Here is a 16,686-nt window from a genome sequence, read left to right on the forward strand (position 1 = left end):
ATTGCAATGGCTTCTCCCAACGTTTCCTTCCCAAGCCGACAGCACGGCGGCAGGCAGGCCCCAAGGCCGTTTGACAAGTCGGCAGCAGCCTGGGGGAGAAGACAGAAAGCTGGTTCTCCAGCCGGGCCCCTGCCTTTTCCCTCCAGCAGACCATGCCACCTGGGCTCTGGGGCCCCTATGTCTGCCACCTCTGTGGCCAGACGGGCAATAATGTCCAATCTCCAAAACGTTAAAGGCAAGCACTATGCTTCGTTAAAATTAAAGCCAGTGCCCCCAACAGTCTGAGCATTCACCCCTGGCAGACGCTTCCACGCCCCCTCTGCCCTCCTTGCTCCGCAGGGACCGCTGCGTGCTGCAGCAGCCCACCCAGCACGCTCACTCGCGTGTTTATCCCATTCGGTGTCCCACGGTATCGCAGAGAGAGTCAAGTGTCTCACCAAGGACTGTGTCTAGGCTCTGCAGATGAATCACACCGAGATAAACGATGGGGAATGTAATCGTGCATGAATGTAACATGCCCGCCTGGCCAGGACTGAATTTTAGTGAGGCTTTATGCTGTACTTACCATTCCATGAGGTCTGTGCTTGCCCACAGTACAGGCTGCCTCTTACCGTCAGCAGGAGGCCAGTAAAGGCCCCTGAAATGGTGCTGTGCTTTAACCCGGCCGACAGCTCAGCCCCACGCAGCCGCTCGCTCACTTCCCCGTGGTGGGATGAGGGAGAGAATCAGAAAAGTGAGAGAACTCGTGGGTTGAGATAAAGACGGTTTAATAGGTAAAGCAAAAGCTGTGTTCCCCGAGCAGCAATCACTGGCCCCCAGCCAACTCCCCCCAGTATATACTGGGCATGATGTCATCCGGTGTGGGATAGCCCTGGGCTCAGCTGGGGTCGGCTGTCCTGGCCGTGCCCCCTCCCAGCTCCCTGTGCCCCTGGCAGAGCAGGGGGAGCTGAAAGGTCCTTGCCTGGTGTAAGCAACAACTAAACCACCAGTGTGTTACCAACATTCTTCTCATCCTGAATCCAAACCACAGCGCCATGCCCGCTCCGAGGGAGAAAACTGACTCTGTCCCAGCCGAAATGGGGACAAATGGGGCTGGGAATGACGCTAGGTGATGCTAGGAAAACAGTGCAGCACCATTTTTGGAATTTGAGGCTAAGAATGGCTTCAGGCAGGTTCTCCTCATCGTGGCTGAAATGATCCATGCCTGGGGCACCCAGCAGCACCCCGGTGGGAATGATTTGTGGCTTCAGTACAGGTGAAGCCAAGGAGACTCCAAACCCGTTAGCTTAGAAAATGAATCCTAAAAGCAGATCTCAGGCCTGCTTATTTGAGCAAATTACTGCGAGGAGGGAAGTCCTCTTCCGAGCTGCTGCACTGAATTCAGATGTCAAAAGGCGTACACAGCGCCCAAACTGCCCGTGGCCAAAGGGCACTTCCATGCGAACGCAGACGCTAACAGGCTCGTGACAGTAACGTCCCCTGACAGCGGAGGAGACATCTAGGTAAATGCGAATACCGACTGCTTACAGGGTAACGTCCATGGCAAAAGATCCTGCCACGGGGTCCACCCCACTGACAGCTTCACCAACCTTTTGTCGACGCAGATCGCATGTTTTTTCTAGGCTGCAAGCCCCAAAGCGAACCACTGCCCTGGAATGCTGCAAAATGGCCCGGACCTCCCTCTGCACCGCTGGGAAGAGCAGAACACCCGGTGCTGAGGTGAAAGGCATGGCAATTTGCCTCACTGATGCTGTAGGTACGTCACCCAGCCCAACTGCATGTCATGGATCTGTCCTGCTTAAGTCTTATCCCTTTGAATGTTCTCCTTTTACTTCTCAGTATTAAATTAACCCTGTATTGCATCACCAATAATGGCACGCTCCTTCTCCAATAATTGCACGTTCTTTCTCTCTGCTGCCCCAGTAACAGGCTGAGGGAATCACAAGCTGTGGTTTCACTTGCAAACGGTTTTTTTCTTCAGGTTGAGTTATTTTTAACCTGGCTCAATTCCCAAATTAGATTCACCGCCTGGCGGCATGAGAAGCTGTACCAGCGCATTGGGAGGAAGAGGAGAGCGCGTGCTACAGACGTGGAAGGCGGCCCAGGTGTCCAGAGGGAGGGCTTGGGCTAGCACCGCTGCCAAGTGCTTGTGGAGGTGCAGCCTTGGCTTCTCATTTTTCACGAGCGTCCACAAAGAGGCCTAAGAAATGGTCCCAATGCACACGAGAGCCAGGGAGGCTGTTTACACCTGTGAGCTGAGAACACGCTGCCAATGTGGGGACTTCGGTGGTTTCCTAAGATCTGTCCTCAGACTACCTCAGGTAGACAAAGCCATGAGGTGTAGATGGTCGTGATTGCTCCCTGCCGCTTGGGGTCACCCCTTTACCCTCTCCCAAACGCAAAGGAGGAAAGCACGGATGCAATGGCAAGTTCAAAGCACCAACAAAGCGTCCAGACTGAAACAGCCACCAGTGTTCCCTTGGTACATCCAGAAGAGCCAGGACTTGAGCCTGTCCTGACTGCATCTTGTCCTCTCTGCAAAAGGAAGGTGACAAACACAAGCCACTGATTCTCCAGGAACCTCGTCTTGCCCTCCTGCAACCCAGCTGGGACTTCACAGGCTGGTGAGAACTGCCAGTGGTCGGTAGGTGCCTTGCGGGAGGCACTCTGGACCCCGCGGTTTGGCCCCTAGGAGAGCTCCAGGCCCCACACACTGTAAGGCTGGGAGAGGATGTTTTTCTGTGTGCTTTGGGACCATGATCAGCAGCAGCTAGCTTGACAGCAGCTCAGCGATATGAGCTGCAAAGCTGTGATTGTCTCAGGAGCTAAATGAAGCGTGGCTTGCAGAGGAAAGGAACGGCACTCATTAGTGAGTAATAACAAAAATGGAGAAGCTTTTCGGGATGAAATACGTTGACCCTGAAACAGAAAATTCCCACTCCAGGACAAGTGGCACTAGAAAGACTTACTACTCTGGGTTTAATTTAATTACGTCAAGAGAAAAAGATGGTCAATACCTGTGGAGCAGAAAGAGATACGTGAAGAGCAGAGGTGGCAAGGCCTGCAGAGGGAATTCTCACCCAAGGAACAGTGATGGTTTGTACCATAAGGCTGGATGGGAACAGCCATAACATCAGCATCTCCATGGTCAGACTGGGAAGGAAACAAGGTTTACTGAGTGTTGTTTTCATTAGGCCTGCTGTTACCCTCTAGCTGAGAACAGTGGCTTAGTTTCTTAATGAGGTTTTTATTTCCCCAAAGCTCATTTACTTTTCCAGGTTACTGCACCCCTCTGTAAACCAGGTCTCCCAAGGAAGACAAGCCCTGAGCAATCACAGATAAAATCCTACTCCTTAAAAATGCTTCTCCAACAGGGCAGGAAAAGAAAAAATAAAAATTGAAAAAAACTGCCACCTTCGAAACAAAAAAAAGCCAGTATGAGAGAGTTAAAAAGGGTCAGCAAGCTGCATGAAGGCACTGTCTCTGCAGGCATCCCCTGGCCTCACCCAGCCGGAGCCGACTGCCAGTGGACGTTCACCCACTGCTGCTGCAGAGCCTCCCCGCTCGGCTCCCTCCGCAGGGCTGACTCACTCTGCAGTGCACACTCACAGGCACGCAGCCTGCCGCGCTACAGAGGACTATTTACGTGCCAGCAGACACCACCTCTTTTCATCAGGCACTCGGAGTCCGGCATTTCACGCTCTGAGGCTGCCTGCTCCCCTCTTCCAAACCAAAGACACACTCAATCCCTGCCAGATGGGGCCGCACTCTGGTCTGGCGCGCTGCTGTCAGTAAACGAAGGAAAGGGACCAAAAGGTCCCTCATTTTCTTAACGCCCTGAATCACTTGAGAAATTTGCTGATGCAATAGCATCAGTGAAGGACTCGAAACAGGAGCTTTCGCCTGGGAGTCATCAATGAAGATCTAGAGCACCGCTATCAGAAACAGCTTGGCCTGGCAACGTGCTCAGATCGCCAGTTCTACTCCGGCGTACTTACTCGGCACAAAGCCATCCTCCACCTATGCATGCTAACCCCAGCTTTTGTTTCATGCTCTGTTCTCCTGACTTGCAGGGGTTTATGTATTGATGAGAAAGGCTTGATCGATGGGATTTTGCCTGTGCTTGGTTCTGTAAGCATCCATCGCCACCCTGAGCCTGGCAACTGCCCTCTGCAATGTGTCACCAAGCTACAACGGGATCTTGGAGTTCCTACAGCCCAGTGCCTTTACACTGCTTACTTCTCCTAGAGATGAGAGCAACCACCAGCATTTAGTTGCTCTCTTAAATGCAGTTTGCTTATATCATTCCCCTTAAAGAAGGTAAAACCAGATCTTAAACATATTTGCAGCCCCAGCCAGGATCTTCTCCTTGTCCTGCTACACAAGCAAAATACAACTCCTCTCACCAGAACTGCAAGATGTACGCAGCGTGCTCTCCAGAGAGCCTGAATTCATGATTCACCCCCTCCCAGCTGCAAGCTCTTCTGCCCAGAAGGACCGCGAAGGCACTCATCGCAATCAGTGCTGAGAGAGAATTGTGCTGCAGTTTCCATAAATGTTTATGACCCCTGGGTAAAGTCTAATTCAGAAGTTTAGAGTCTACTTCTATTGCTGAAGAAAATAATCAACACAATTCAGATCAGGAAACTTTCCCTTAGTCCAGGCAATGCTTTGGCAGACATCCAGGACTTTCCTTACATCAGCTCACGCCTCTATACAGCCCAAGCACCACCACTGCTCAGCCTGCCATGAAGAAAAGCCCTTCCAAAACCCCAAACCAGCAGAGCCCACCCCAAAGCCAAGCAGCTGACAGCCTATTAAATGAATGCAGACAGACCAGCTTTTTAGCAAACAGAATAAACCAATGAATTTGTTCGTCATTACTGATGATCAACAATTGTCAAAACTACACCTTCACAACAGTCTGAAAATCCACACTAGCCAAACAATCAGCTCACAGCTGAAGGCTCCTGAACGGTCCCCAGTTTGGAGACCAGCTACCCAGAAGGTGCACAAGGTGCCACCAGGCCTGGGCTGGTGAATGCTCCTAACCAGGATGCTCCAGACAGCTTCAGTGAATTCCTCATGCTCTGGCCTTAGCTCTTCATGGCACCTACACCAGACTTGTTTGCTGCACAGGAACACACGAGGTGTATGGGTACAGCACATGGGCACCACCACCACACCTGCATTCCCAACCAGGCTGACAGAGGTGCCCACAGGTCACTCCAGACTCCTCAGCTTAGTTTGATCAAAGGCATTACAGTACATAGGTATCTGTGCAATACTGGCATTTTTGCTTGAACAGGGTAAAGCTTGACCTGTTCTCCAAACTGCACAGCTAAGATTAAGGTGATGTACTTCCCAAAGGCCATTTGGAACAAGCTCTACTAAGGGTCCAACATCTATTTCCCACACACACTTCAGTGTTGCAACACTCGTAAATCCTCAGGACAAGAGAAGGTTGCTACAACATTCACTTGCTGCAAAAGCAGAACTCCTCCACTCAAATACTCCCAATTTACAAGTTAAAAATACGAGTTCTTGAATGAACCCATTTTGTTGATGAGACCATTGTTCGGGTACTTTAGAGGCAACTGCTGCCAACAGCACAGCTTTCAAACCAAGCCAAGTTCCTGCAGAGCCATCGCAAGGACAAGCCCAAAGGCTCTTCAGCCGCTCCTATTCCTTGTCACACTGCATCCTGCGCCCCTGCTCCCGAGCTTGCCTGCTCAGGCCATGCTGCACAGCCCATTACACAGCATGACCACACACCAGAGCAGAGACACACTGCTTGATCAAGGGCAAGCACAGCACTGCCACAGCCTTGCACTCCTGCTCACCACCAGTACTGCCCGCAGGCAGCAGTTGGAAACAGCATCGCTACTTGCCCAGGAAAAAAGGGAATGCTTCAGCAGTGATGACAGCATCGCTTCAGCACGGTGCTCAGCCACCGCAAGGACCAGCCTCCCCCTGAAGGAACCCCTCCTTTCCCTGAAGGGGCAGCAAGAGCATGAAATCAGAGGCAGAAGACTCATTACAGCAATGTAGTGAGGAAGTTTTATTCGGAAACATGGTATAAGTTTGTAACCCAACACTGGGTGCACGACTCTGATGCCGGAGCATACGCAGTTACTACTGAAACACAGGAGTGTTTCGGACAATTGCTGTAATAAAACACGAAATTCTCATACTCCAATACCAGGACACTACAGCAATCTTGAGAATCAAAGTTACATCCAAGGAATTCTCTGCACTTACAATTGACCCCACAGTGTAATCTACCTATATAAGATTAATATATATAGCATGGGAAATTGAAAATCCTTGCTCCATAGATGTATGAACATGTCAAGTCTTTTATAAATAAACATCCAGTGAAGAGAAAAAATTACATTTCTAGTTCATATTTATACATAAAGTACTAACAGCAATGGGTGGAAAATTGCACACAGGCCACCCCAAGCCATGCAGCAGGCTTGGAGCAGCCCATCCAATTTAATATTGAAGTACACACAGGACAGACAAGTCACTAACATACATTGCGCATTTACAAGAGATCAACTACCAAATTGGGACAACTGTACACATTGGAGAGACCATTTTCATTCTGGAGCTTTTTTTTTTAAAGTGTGGATTTGTTACACCTCTTTACATCATACTGCAACATTTACTTTGTGGAGAGGATAAGGGCAACAATGAGGCCATAGAGACCCAAGACTTCAGCGAAGATCAAAATCAGGATCATGCCCACAAATAACCTGGGCTGCTGTGCTGTTCCCCGTACACCTGCATCGCCCACGATGCCGATGGCAAAGCCGGCAGCCAGACCACTGAGGCCGACACTCAAGCCAGCGCCCAGCTGAAGAAAGCTCCTGTAGGACAGAGATGAAAAGAGTTTCAGTGGCAGGCAACAGGACACAACCCTTCGCGTCAGGCTAGCCTTTTTTTGCTCCCCAAAGGAAATAAGAATTAACATTTAAAGGTAACCTCTTTCCTGCAGTGTTCCCCGTACCTGCATCGCCCACGATGCCGATGGCAAAGCCGGCAGCCAGACCACTGAGGCCGACACTCAAGCCAGCGCCCAGCTGAAGAAAGCTCCTGTAGGACAGAGATGAAAAGAGTTTCAGTGGCAGGCAACAGGACACAACCCTTCGCGTCAGGCTAGCCTTTTTTTGCTCCCCAAAGGAAATAAGAATTAACATTTAAAGGTAACCTCTTTCCTGCAGAAAGCACTTCTATACTGTGTAACAAGCACAGCGTGTCTCAAAGCAGATGCTTCCTGAGACTCCAAGCTCTGATACTTCAAAAACTGGGCAGCTATGCAAGATCTTCCGCTGACACTTGGGTACGCCTCGTACACTAAGCTAAACTGTGGGCCTGCAAGCTCACGTGGCCACCCAGCTTGTCTGCGGCCACCCCAGTCAGCTGCAGGCGTAGCACACCAACGCCAGCTATGTGGGCTAGCACTTGCAGCAGTGCCTGTCCCAGTGCTGTGCGCCCTGTTCATAGCTGCTTTTGTCTCCCACCTCTAGCAACCACATTACACAGCCATAGCACATCCCGTGCACTGAAGAGTTGGACAGGAGCAGTCTGGTTCTCCAGGCAGGGGTACCTGGGGAGCAGTCCCTATCAGTAGCTGGCCACCTGGTAACTGCAAAGGAGCATTTGTACCCACTGTTCCTTAGATAAGGACTTACTAGGCCAACCACACTGCTCACTGGCTATAACTTGTACAGCGACACAGATATCTGCTGTTAGACCTCAGCAGTGTTGTTTTATTCCAAGAGGTATCAGTCAAGCCAGTTCCAGCTCTTCTCAAAAGCCAAGAGTAGATTAAGTTTCAGACTCTAGCTGGTGTAGAAGCCCAATGTATAGCTTGAGGATTGATTTACCAGCACATACAGCAGCAAGCAATATTAATTATTCACTTGCATCTCCCAGGCAACAGGAGAACTATTTAGACAGTCTGATTAGACAGTCTTGGAAAGACCTGTGTGTTCCAGGTCTAGAATTTGGCACCATGAAACAAGCTTAGCCTCCTACCCCAGTACTGCCTGTGCAGTTCCTTTCAAGCCATGACCCACTGTTATCTCTAGCAGCAGGATGTCTGATCTGTTAGCTCATACAGCAGACTACCCAGGCAGCACCACCACCGAGGCCAAGGCATTAGGCAGGACAGCTGAATCCAGTCCATACACCTAAGCCCAGCTTAGGTGCACTTAGCACTGACAGCATTTGCAGGAGTCTTGAGCAAAACCCACCCACTCAGCAGCATCAAAATAGTGACCAGACAAACAAAACTGACAGATGCAGCAACTTACTTGAATAGCGTGATAGAAGGTGAGAGGGCATTGGCAATGAGGACTGCCACTACGAGGCCATAGATAGCTATAATACCCGCCATGACAACAGGGATGATTGACTTCATGATGAGCTCAGGCCTCATGACAGACATGGCTGCAATACCTGTGCCACTCTTTGCTGTTCCATATGCAGCTCCCAAGGCTGGAAGAGAGAAAAATGCGTTAGACATACCCAAGTGCCATCTCCTTTGCTAGACTGCAGCATTACAACAGTTGAGTCAACACAAGGGAGAATTGTGCAAAGCAAACATGGTCACTTGACTACTTGGCTTGTCAGCCAGGAACATTCCCCAAGGGGATGAGGAAGTGACCTCCCCGCATTCCCAGACCAAAGCTAGATAAGCAGAAAGGTGCTGTTCAGACAATACTGTTTGAGAGGGTATTCTGCTATCCAGCTTCACAGCAGGGCATACTCCCTGCAGACATTCCTTCCCTCCTTAGGAACCAAATCCCAAAGTCCAAATTCAGACTCATTATTTCTGAGTTTGTGCCCTCACAGAGCTGACACTGAGGCTCTGCTCAGCTGAACTGCAGAGGAAACACAGCAAAGCACGTTTGGCTACCGCAGCAGGACATAACCTGGCTGAAAGCTGCATTTTACAGACACTGAACTTTGAGCCACTCGGGCTGAGGTCTTGGGTGCACCTAACAATAAGTCACATCCTGGCATCCTTCATCGGTTTTGTGGAAGAGGTCCCATCTGGCCTACGCTTTGTTCTGAGGTCAAACATGCCATTTCAGTTTCATCAGACACACACTGAGATAGCAACAGATCCACTACGATCGCCACACTTCATTCCTTGGAGAAAGGACAGCCTCTTCATGTGTCAATAACCCCACCTGTGAAGGATTCGGGTCCAAACCCTTGTTCACCCAACCACTATAACCACAAAGTGAAGTATGGGTTGTAGGTTACACAGGACCACAGCCACCTTACCCCTACATGTTTACACAGGTGATCAGTGAACCTTGAGCATGCAGAGATCAACACAGTAATGCAAAGCAGACCATGGGCTCATCACCTCTAACTGAGGAATGCTAGAATCAAGGGTCCCAAAGCGCTACCCCAAAAAGTAAGTTCTGCCTTGAAAACTCTGAAGTACTTGGAAAGACCCTTTTCCTCCCAACCTTGCTCTGGAGTACTCTAGGAGCTCCTTGACTCTGGACTGCCCTCACCATCACCCAACAGATGACATGCAGGTCCACAGCCACCCAGGACTAAGTTCTTGAAGCAGGCTGATACCAAACTCACCTGCTCTAAAAGGCTACTGCAGAGTATTTAAAGCCATGGCAATTTCAGATCTTTGTACTGTTCAGAGACCTACCTTTTGAATTTGCCCCACCCACTTAAAAACCAAGTTTTTCAGAGGGGAGAGCTGCTTGCTCCCCAGAGATCTGTAGCTGCCTCTTACACCAGCACCCATGTGAGATGGTGCACCTTGCCCAGAAGAGTTGCTGGGAGGTGTTCAAAGGGTTTAGGATATGTGCTTTCCTGCTCTTCACTCAGCATTTACATAAATCCTATCTTCAAGCAGTCAAGAACACTAAGCAGTAATCCTCCAGGCTTTGCACTACAGAACTTCAGAAGATTAGTAAAGGTAGCACCACTGCACTAACCCAGGACTCGCTATCAGAGGGAGTTCAGTTCTGGTTACAGAACCTTGAAGAGAAAGCCTCATTATCAACCACGAATTAGTTCTGTACTGCAAAGCTCATGAACATCTGTAACCCAGATCCTCTTTTTGTTAAAGTCCCAACTGTCACTAAATGAGCCAGATGTAAAGGGCTGCTCAGTGCAGTTCAGAACTAGAATCCAGCTTAGCTGGAAGCCTGAGCCAAGAGTGCAAGACAAGTTTCACCTGCAAATGTAAGCTGAGCCTGGAAACTAGCACACAGACTTAGCTAGCAGTGGCAATGGTACTGTTTGAGGGTCTAGCCCCTAGGAAGCCTAGAAAGAAATCACCAACTTGAGTTAGGAGCCCTTTGTGTTAGAGGAAGCACCTTCTAAGGACTGGCAGTAAGAGGCATCAAGGCTCAGGCTATCTAGACTGGCTATAGCATTTAGCAGAAACCACTTCTCATTTGGAATCATTTATAAACCCCTCCAGAAACACTGAGGCTCATTAGGGAAGTTGACTACTTAAAAAATAGCTCAGTCATTACTTCCTCCAAATCTGAAGTTAAAGATGTTGCAATTAATGCAGTGATGGATTACAGAAACTGATTTCATAATCCCACTTAGGGTAAGCCAGCCTGCTTAAGCTTTTGGGGAGGGGCAGATCCGCACGAGTTTGTCAATTCTCAGTTGTTAAATCCCATTTCTAGGCAAGAGCTCACACCTTAAACTTGATCCAGGCACTTAACAAGCAGAAGTGCACAAGTACTCTGCAGCAGCTAGTGGCAACATTGCCTTTTTAGATGGCGCTGAAGATCCATTATGTCCCACTGGTGGGCAGTCACAGGTGCCACACACACAGCTTCGGAGCTCAGCACCTCTGCTCCCAGCGAAGTCCTCACCAGCATCCTGACCAACAGGCTTACACTGGAGCCCCCCCAGCTGCACCTCCAGTACCAGGCAGTGTCCCGTGCTGCTCCTCAGTGGCCTGAGGAGCTCTCCTCGCAGCTCTGACAATACCCCCGTTACAGTCCAGATGGCAAAGACAATCTGCACTCCCCACCACAACACAGCCTTCTCATGGCACAGCTATACAGTTACGGTCCATCCTCCTGCACATCTTGACTTGTACCTCTTGGCAGCTGTGAACACTGAAGCACGTATGCTTTGTATGCTACATTTAAATACCCCGATGAGCTGGGAGGACATGTGTCCCAAAAACTTCTTAGTGAACAGGGTTTGAAGAGATCTGTGTGGAAGACTGGAAATGGAACAAGGTCTGTACCACCGTTACACACCAAGACCCCACATATTTGCTTCAGATCGTAACTCCATCACCTCTAATATACAGGCCAGATAAGCTGCAACACTACCTTTAAAACACACAAGAGCTATCAAGACATTTGCCCAGCAGCCTGAGAAGCACTTTGCCTGCCTGGCTTTATCACAGAAGGAAGCCATTCTGGTCTACAACCAGAACTGTGCCATCTGCAAGTTCAATGGTGTTATAACACAGGGAAGCTGCTTTACACATCACTCAAGACCACCTACTCCCAGTAAGCCCATTTCAAAGGTTAACCTGATTTTGAAATACTTCTTGAAGAGCAACTTCTTGAACTCACAAGCCAGAGTTGATTTATTGCCGCTCCTGGGGTCAAAAGGCACTCCCCCGGGGCTGGGGATACAGCTATGGTGAGGTGCTGGGCAGTGTTACTCTTAGTCAGAAGTGGTAGCAGAGGTAGTGCAGCCACGCAGCTCCAAGATGGAATATGAACTAGAAAGCTACTTGCCATATAGGCAACAGCTTCAATAAGGACTGAAGACTGGTTGTAGTCTTGCCTCTGCCAGGACTTTCCATAGCGCTTGGCCTCCAATACTCACTGTCAGTACTTGAGCAGCCTGTGGTTGACACAAAGCGCTAGTCCAAGTATCAGGACCTACCTTTAGTAGCTATAGTTACAGTGCTCGTAAGGTCATGCACCAAGAGCATTAATCTTGCAGCTAAGTTAGCTGCAAGTCACCTCATGCGACACTCCCTCAATATAGAACACTGCAATTACCAAAAGCCTTGCACTGGTTCTGCAAAGCTCTGCAGGCAGATACATGCCTATGGACACTGACCACATCATCAGGGCCTTCAAGCCAGGGAACCATTTGCACAGAAGCTATCTCAGCAGTTTCAATATTCAGACACGCTCAGCCCAAGAACACAGAGGTTCAGAACCAGCCACACTCACTCCAGCAGCATTTGCTCCATTCAGAGCCAGCGGTCGCTCCTGTGTCCCACCAGAGAAGCAGGTTTTCACCCTGTGACGCACGAAAGATTTCCAGAGCACCAACAGACAGAATTGTCCTGCATTAGAAGCGAGCTAGCAGCACAAGTCAAACTTTCAATCAAGATGCCATGGGTTACTAGCACAGCAAGTCTGAAAGACTGTTCCAGATGAGCACTTCTATCTGGACCCTTTCATAATTAACCCATTTGGTGATGGGCTGCCCTTCTGCGGTAGGTAGGCTTCCCTTGAACCAGACAGCAGGCATCAATTCACCTCAACACCAGTTTACCCTTGAGCAGGTTGTTCTTAATGGTATGGGAGGGTGCAGGGCTTCCAAGCAAGCCTAGCACCATCAGCTCACAGCATTACCAAAACCAACCTGCAAGGCTAGCACACCATTTACTCTTGGCCAGTAAATCTGAGAACTTCATTTTATCTACCAGCTCCTCGAGAAGCTGCTGCAGCAGCAGCCCAGAGGAAAAAGGAGTTACCAGTCAACTGCCCAAGCAGCTGGGACCGCTCCAGTTAGTACTCTAGATTGCCTGACAGCACACAAAGCCCATTTTTAAAAAAATTACATTAAGGCTGACACTTTAAGCCACAGAGTACAGGCTGGCTCTTCTGCACACAGCAAAGTCCAGTCACTTGTTATTTATCACCATATAAGCTTCCCTGCAACCCTAAAGATGACCCATTTCAGACAGGGGGACCGCTGTACTCCAGGCACCGACTGGCAGAGCACTCTGTTGCACCAGGTAGCAGGAGCCCTTTTCCCATCTAGCTGGTCTAGGAGCAGCTTACACTGCTCACCAGCAGGCGCCCACAGCGAAGCTGCCTCCTTTCTGAAGTGTGGGAAAGCCAGGGTCATCCGACCGCATCCCGCAGACGCTCCTGTGGCCAGACCAGCCTGACTTGGAGCCTCATGCTCACAGTAGTCACAGTCTGAAGGAATGAAGCTCAGCAAGTTATGCCTTGCCGTGTTTGGTGAGGACAGCAAGCAGGTGGAAGCCTGCACTGCTGTGAAACTACCATTTCAAGCATCACCGAGCAGCCTGATCAGGCTGGAGAGGTTTCCAGCCCACAACCACTGCTTGAAATCAATCTGTCCACAGCCTGACTGAAGAGTCTACTTTTAGCAAGGGAAAAAAGCTGTTGACCAAGAGGTCTTGAGGCAGCTGGCATTCACCTCCACTGCTGCTTTGAATGCTCCCATCAGAGGGAAGCACCTGCAGACCTTGCAGCCTCCAGCACCTCCAGGGTGAGACAGGAGTCCCGTCAGGCACACTCGGAAGCAGAAGCCACAGCACAAACAGCCACAAATCTGCTTGAGCCAAGCTTTGTAGAGCCAATGGTTTATCCTGATACTCCACCTGGTTTTCAGATGATCCTAAGACCAGCATTTACTGAGTGGAAGTGATGTCCTTATAGAAACACCGCCCTATCTGGTTTGCTTCTGCTGCAACACTTATGTCTTCATAGTCCACCGATTTACCTGACGTTAAAGAGGAATGCTTACATTAATCTCCCTACTGTAGACTAGTAGCCCCAACACCCGACCTACTAAGCTTTCCTGCCCATAGCACAGTGCCTTTGAAGCCCTCTTTAAAGATGTGGAACAGCAGACTACCTTGAGCTGCACTCCGTTCTGCCATTTCAGTTTCATCTGCAAGCTACAGCAAGAGGAGCTTGCAGGCTCCTTAAAGATGAGGTCTACAGCTCCTTGCTGAGAAGCAAGCAGCTCTCCTCTCTACCACCTCCCCGCCCCTCAAGAGACAGTATTTCAGGAAGCATGGGTGTCATTTGCCTTCAAGGCTGCAAGTTGTTTATCGTCACGATGCCTTCTAGAATCAGACTGTGCAGGGCTGCCAGCTGCACCGAGCTGTACATTCTGAGGCAGCAATCGCACCATGGAGGTCCTTTAACAGCTACCCAACTGCTACAGTATCTGCAGCCCTAGCTTAAAATAAAAAGTACCATTTCATTAGCTCTGGAGCACAGGATTACCCTCAACACTGCTGGTTAGAGTTCTCTTCATTAACAGTCTTCCAGAGGTCGAACATGAAGCGGAGTCGAAGGCACTGGGTGCCCATCCAGAACACAGGGCTGAGTAAAACCCCTCACCACGTTACGGAGGCCACCGTGGGGTACACCTGGGACATCGGCCACCATGGGGTACACCCGGGACATCGTGCTCTTCCACACGGAGCCACAGCAAGCGCAGAATCAGACAGCTTTGCCCAATACCACGCTTTTCCATTTCGGCATGCCAAAGTCACATGGAAAAGCTGCAATAATTTGATCACTCAACAGCACCTGACCCTGAGCAAGCCACATGTCTTACCCATAGGAAATAAAGGAACTTCAGCGATCAGAACAAGATGCAATCAGCACATGAATAAGCAGGCCCGAAGATAGCCAAGGTCACGGCAGCCTGCTTTAGTCTCTCCAGCTGCCATCAGTACGAGCTGACCAGAACAAGCTCTGCTATCTATTTACCATCAGCAGTTACCGTGCAGACATCCAACAGTACTGCACAAAGCCACTTGTTTTCACATCAAACTAGCCTGGACAGTACGGAACTTGAACATGTTTACTAGAAACAGGTCGCAGAACTAAGCTCCACAAGAATCTGATCTTTAGATACAGCACGAGTCAGATGTGATCCCTGCATTCGCTAACACTGATCTAGAACTATTTCAGACAGCTTCACACTGCTTGTCCAGACAGACTTAGTCCCTTACTTCTAAATCAGGGTGAGTTCAATTAACATCAGAACATGCTGCAGCATCACATCCCTATTGGGAAGGCTACGTAACACTGCAAGTTTTAGTTTAGCCTATAGTGACATTGCTGCCACATTGCCTTCAAAATCCAAGCTGCACAGTTCTGTAATATTCACAACTAAGAAGTATTTTTGCATCAGCAGTATCTATAACCTGTGGTGTTGCAGTGACTGAACCCATTCGATGTGCTTAGGCCCTAGCAAGAGACTAACCTCATGGCTCAGACCTGCTGGCATTAAGCCCGTCTGACAGATTCTGTGTCAGGGACTGTCACACACCAGCAGTGACGTGACAGCTACCAGGCCTTCACCTGCACAGCTCAAGCACTCACTTGGAGCTACCCGATCAAACCCTTCCCCTGCACCTCGCAGTCCCACAGGGCCATGCTCTCCAACCCGCAGCTTTAGCACATGCGTGGCTGCTAGTTCAGACATGCCAAGCAACGCTTTGCATTCCTATTAAAATGCTGACTCAAGTTTGATCCCTCACTGATGCTTCCACTGAAGCTTCCATAGGCACTGGTTTTGTGATAAGAGGCCATACAACCATGCTCTTCTGCTTCCAAGTCCAATTTTGCAAGAGGAATCCAGTGACTCCTCCCTCAGGAAGCTCAGTATTTAGGACCTTAATCACTGCTATTTTGCAGAAGGCAGTGACCTGCTGACTTTCTTCTAGCAAGTAACCAGGTCTTGGTCTATGCCTCCATTACCTTCACGAGCCGAGAGGCAGGCAGGGCAGCAGTGCCAGCGCTGACTCCTACAGCGTTCCAGCCATACTGCTTTCAGGACAGTCCTTACCTGCCAAGTGTCACTACGATATTTTGACTCCAAGGTGGCAGGCCTCTAATTGCCCTCAGCACAGGACATCTGCATCCCACCACTGGGTACAAACCAAGCGAGACTAAACACAGCCCAGCAGGCTTTTTTTTTTTTCAAATATTAAAGCCATGAACATGGCTGGTGTGAAACCAGTCAGCAGTGCCAGCACCAGCATGGCTAGACAGCTTCCTCTCAAACACTAATTTTAATCCACCGCCTAGTTAGCTATTCATGCAGTCTAATCTACCACACCAATTAATCACCACTAACTTGCTTTGCAAACCTGGCTACCATCTCAGAGGCTACTTCACTCTAAGACCCCAAGCACAGGAACAGCCAGAGGCAACTGGAGCTGCAGCCAATTCAATACTTGACCATTTTGATTTCTCAACTGGGAGCCAAATCAGATGGCTCCATGTGCTTGTGCATGTGGAGACACCGGCTAAGTCTTCAGAACAGAAAACCAGACTGATCCCTAGTCCTTGCATTCCTAGGCACTGTAACACTTTTGTCTGGAGGAAGCTCAGCTGAAGCCTTCCCCACGCTGCGCCCCAAGCGGAACGGCAGCCCTGCACCTATCGGGAACAGCAGTTGTTTTCTGCAGAAGGTTTCCTGAGGCTCCGAGAGAGAGACGGCACCGTACGACGGCCCTCCTAGCGCAAGCCAGCATTTACGGGGCTCTACAATAACGTTCTTCAGCAGGGAGAGCGCTGCTGCAGAATGACCCAGTTTACTCCGCGCTGAACCTCGATGCCTTCAGCTGCAGATGGACGGCCGCTGGGCGCAGCTTCCCGTTCGCGGCGTTTCACACAGCCCCCCTTCCCCAGG

General features: G+C 49.8%; 1 protein-coding gene across 1 annotated transcript; it reads right to left on the bottom strand.

The window, feature by feature from the left end:
- Window positions 1–6,037: 6,037 nt before the first annotated feature.
- ATP6V0C (ATPase H+ transporting V0 subunit c) lies at window positions 6,038–16,536 on the bottom strand. The gene is made up of 4 exons (XM_035889329.1): window positions 16,434–16,536; window positions 8,325–8,508; window positions 7,016–7,101; window positions 6,038–6,789 (listed from the first exon to the last, which is right to left on the bottom strand). The coding sequence occupies exons 2-4, from the start codon at window positions 8,456–8,458 to the stop codon at window positions 6,671–6,673; spliced, it is 339 nt and encodes a 112-aa protein (XP_035745222.1). The 5' UTR covers window positions 8,459–8,508; window positions 16,434–16,536; the 3' UTR covers window positions 6,038–6,670.
- Window positions 16,537–16,686: the final 150 nt, after the last annotated feature.

The sequence above is a fragment of the Egretta garzetta genome, unplaced genomic scaffold (assembly GCF_000687185.1).
Source record: "Egretta garzetta isolate BGI_Z169 unplaced genomic scaffold, ASM68718v1 scaffold452, whole genome shotgun sequence".
In the NCBI taxonomy this organism is placed as follows: Eukaryota; Metazoa; Chordata; class Aves; order Pelecaniformes; family Ardeidae; genus Egretta; species Egretta garzetta.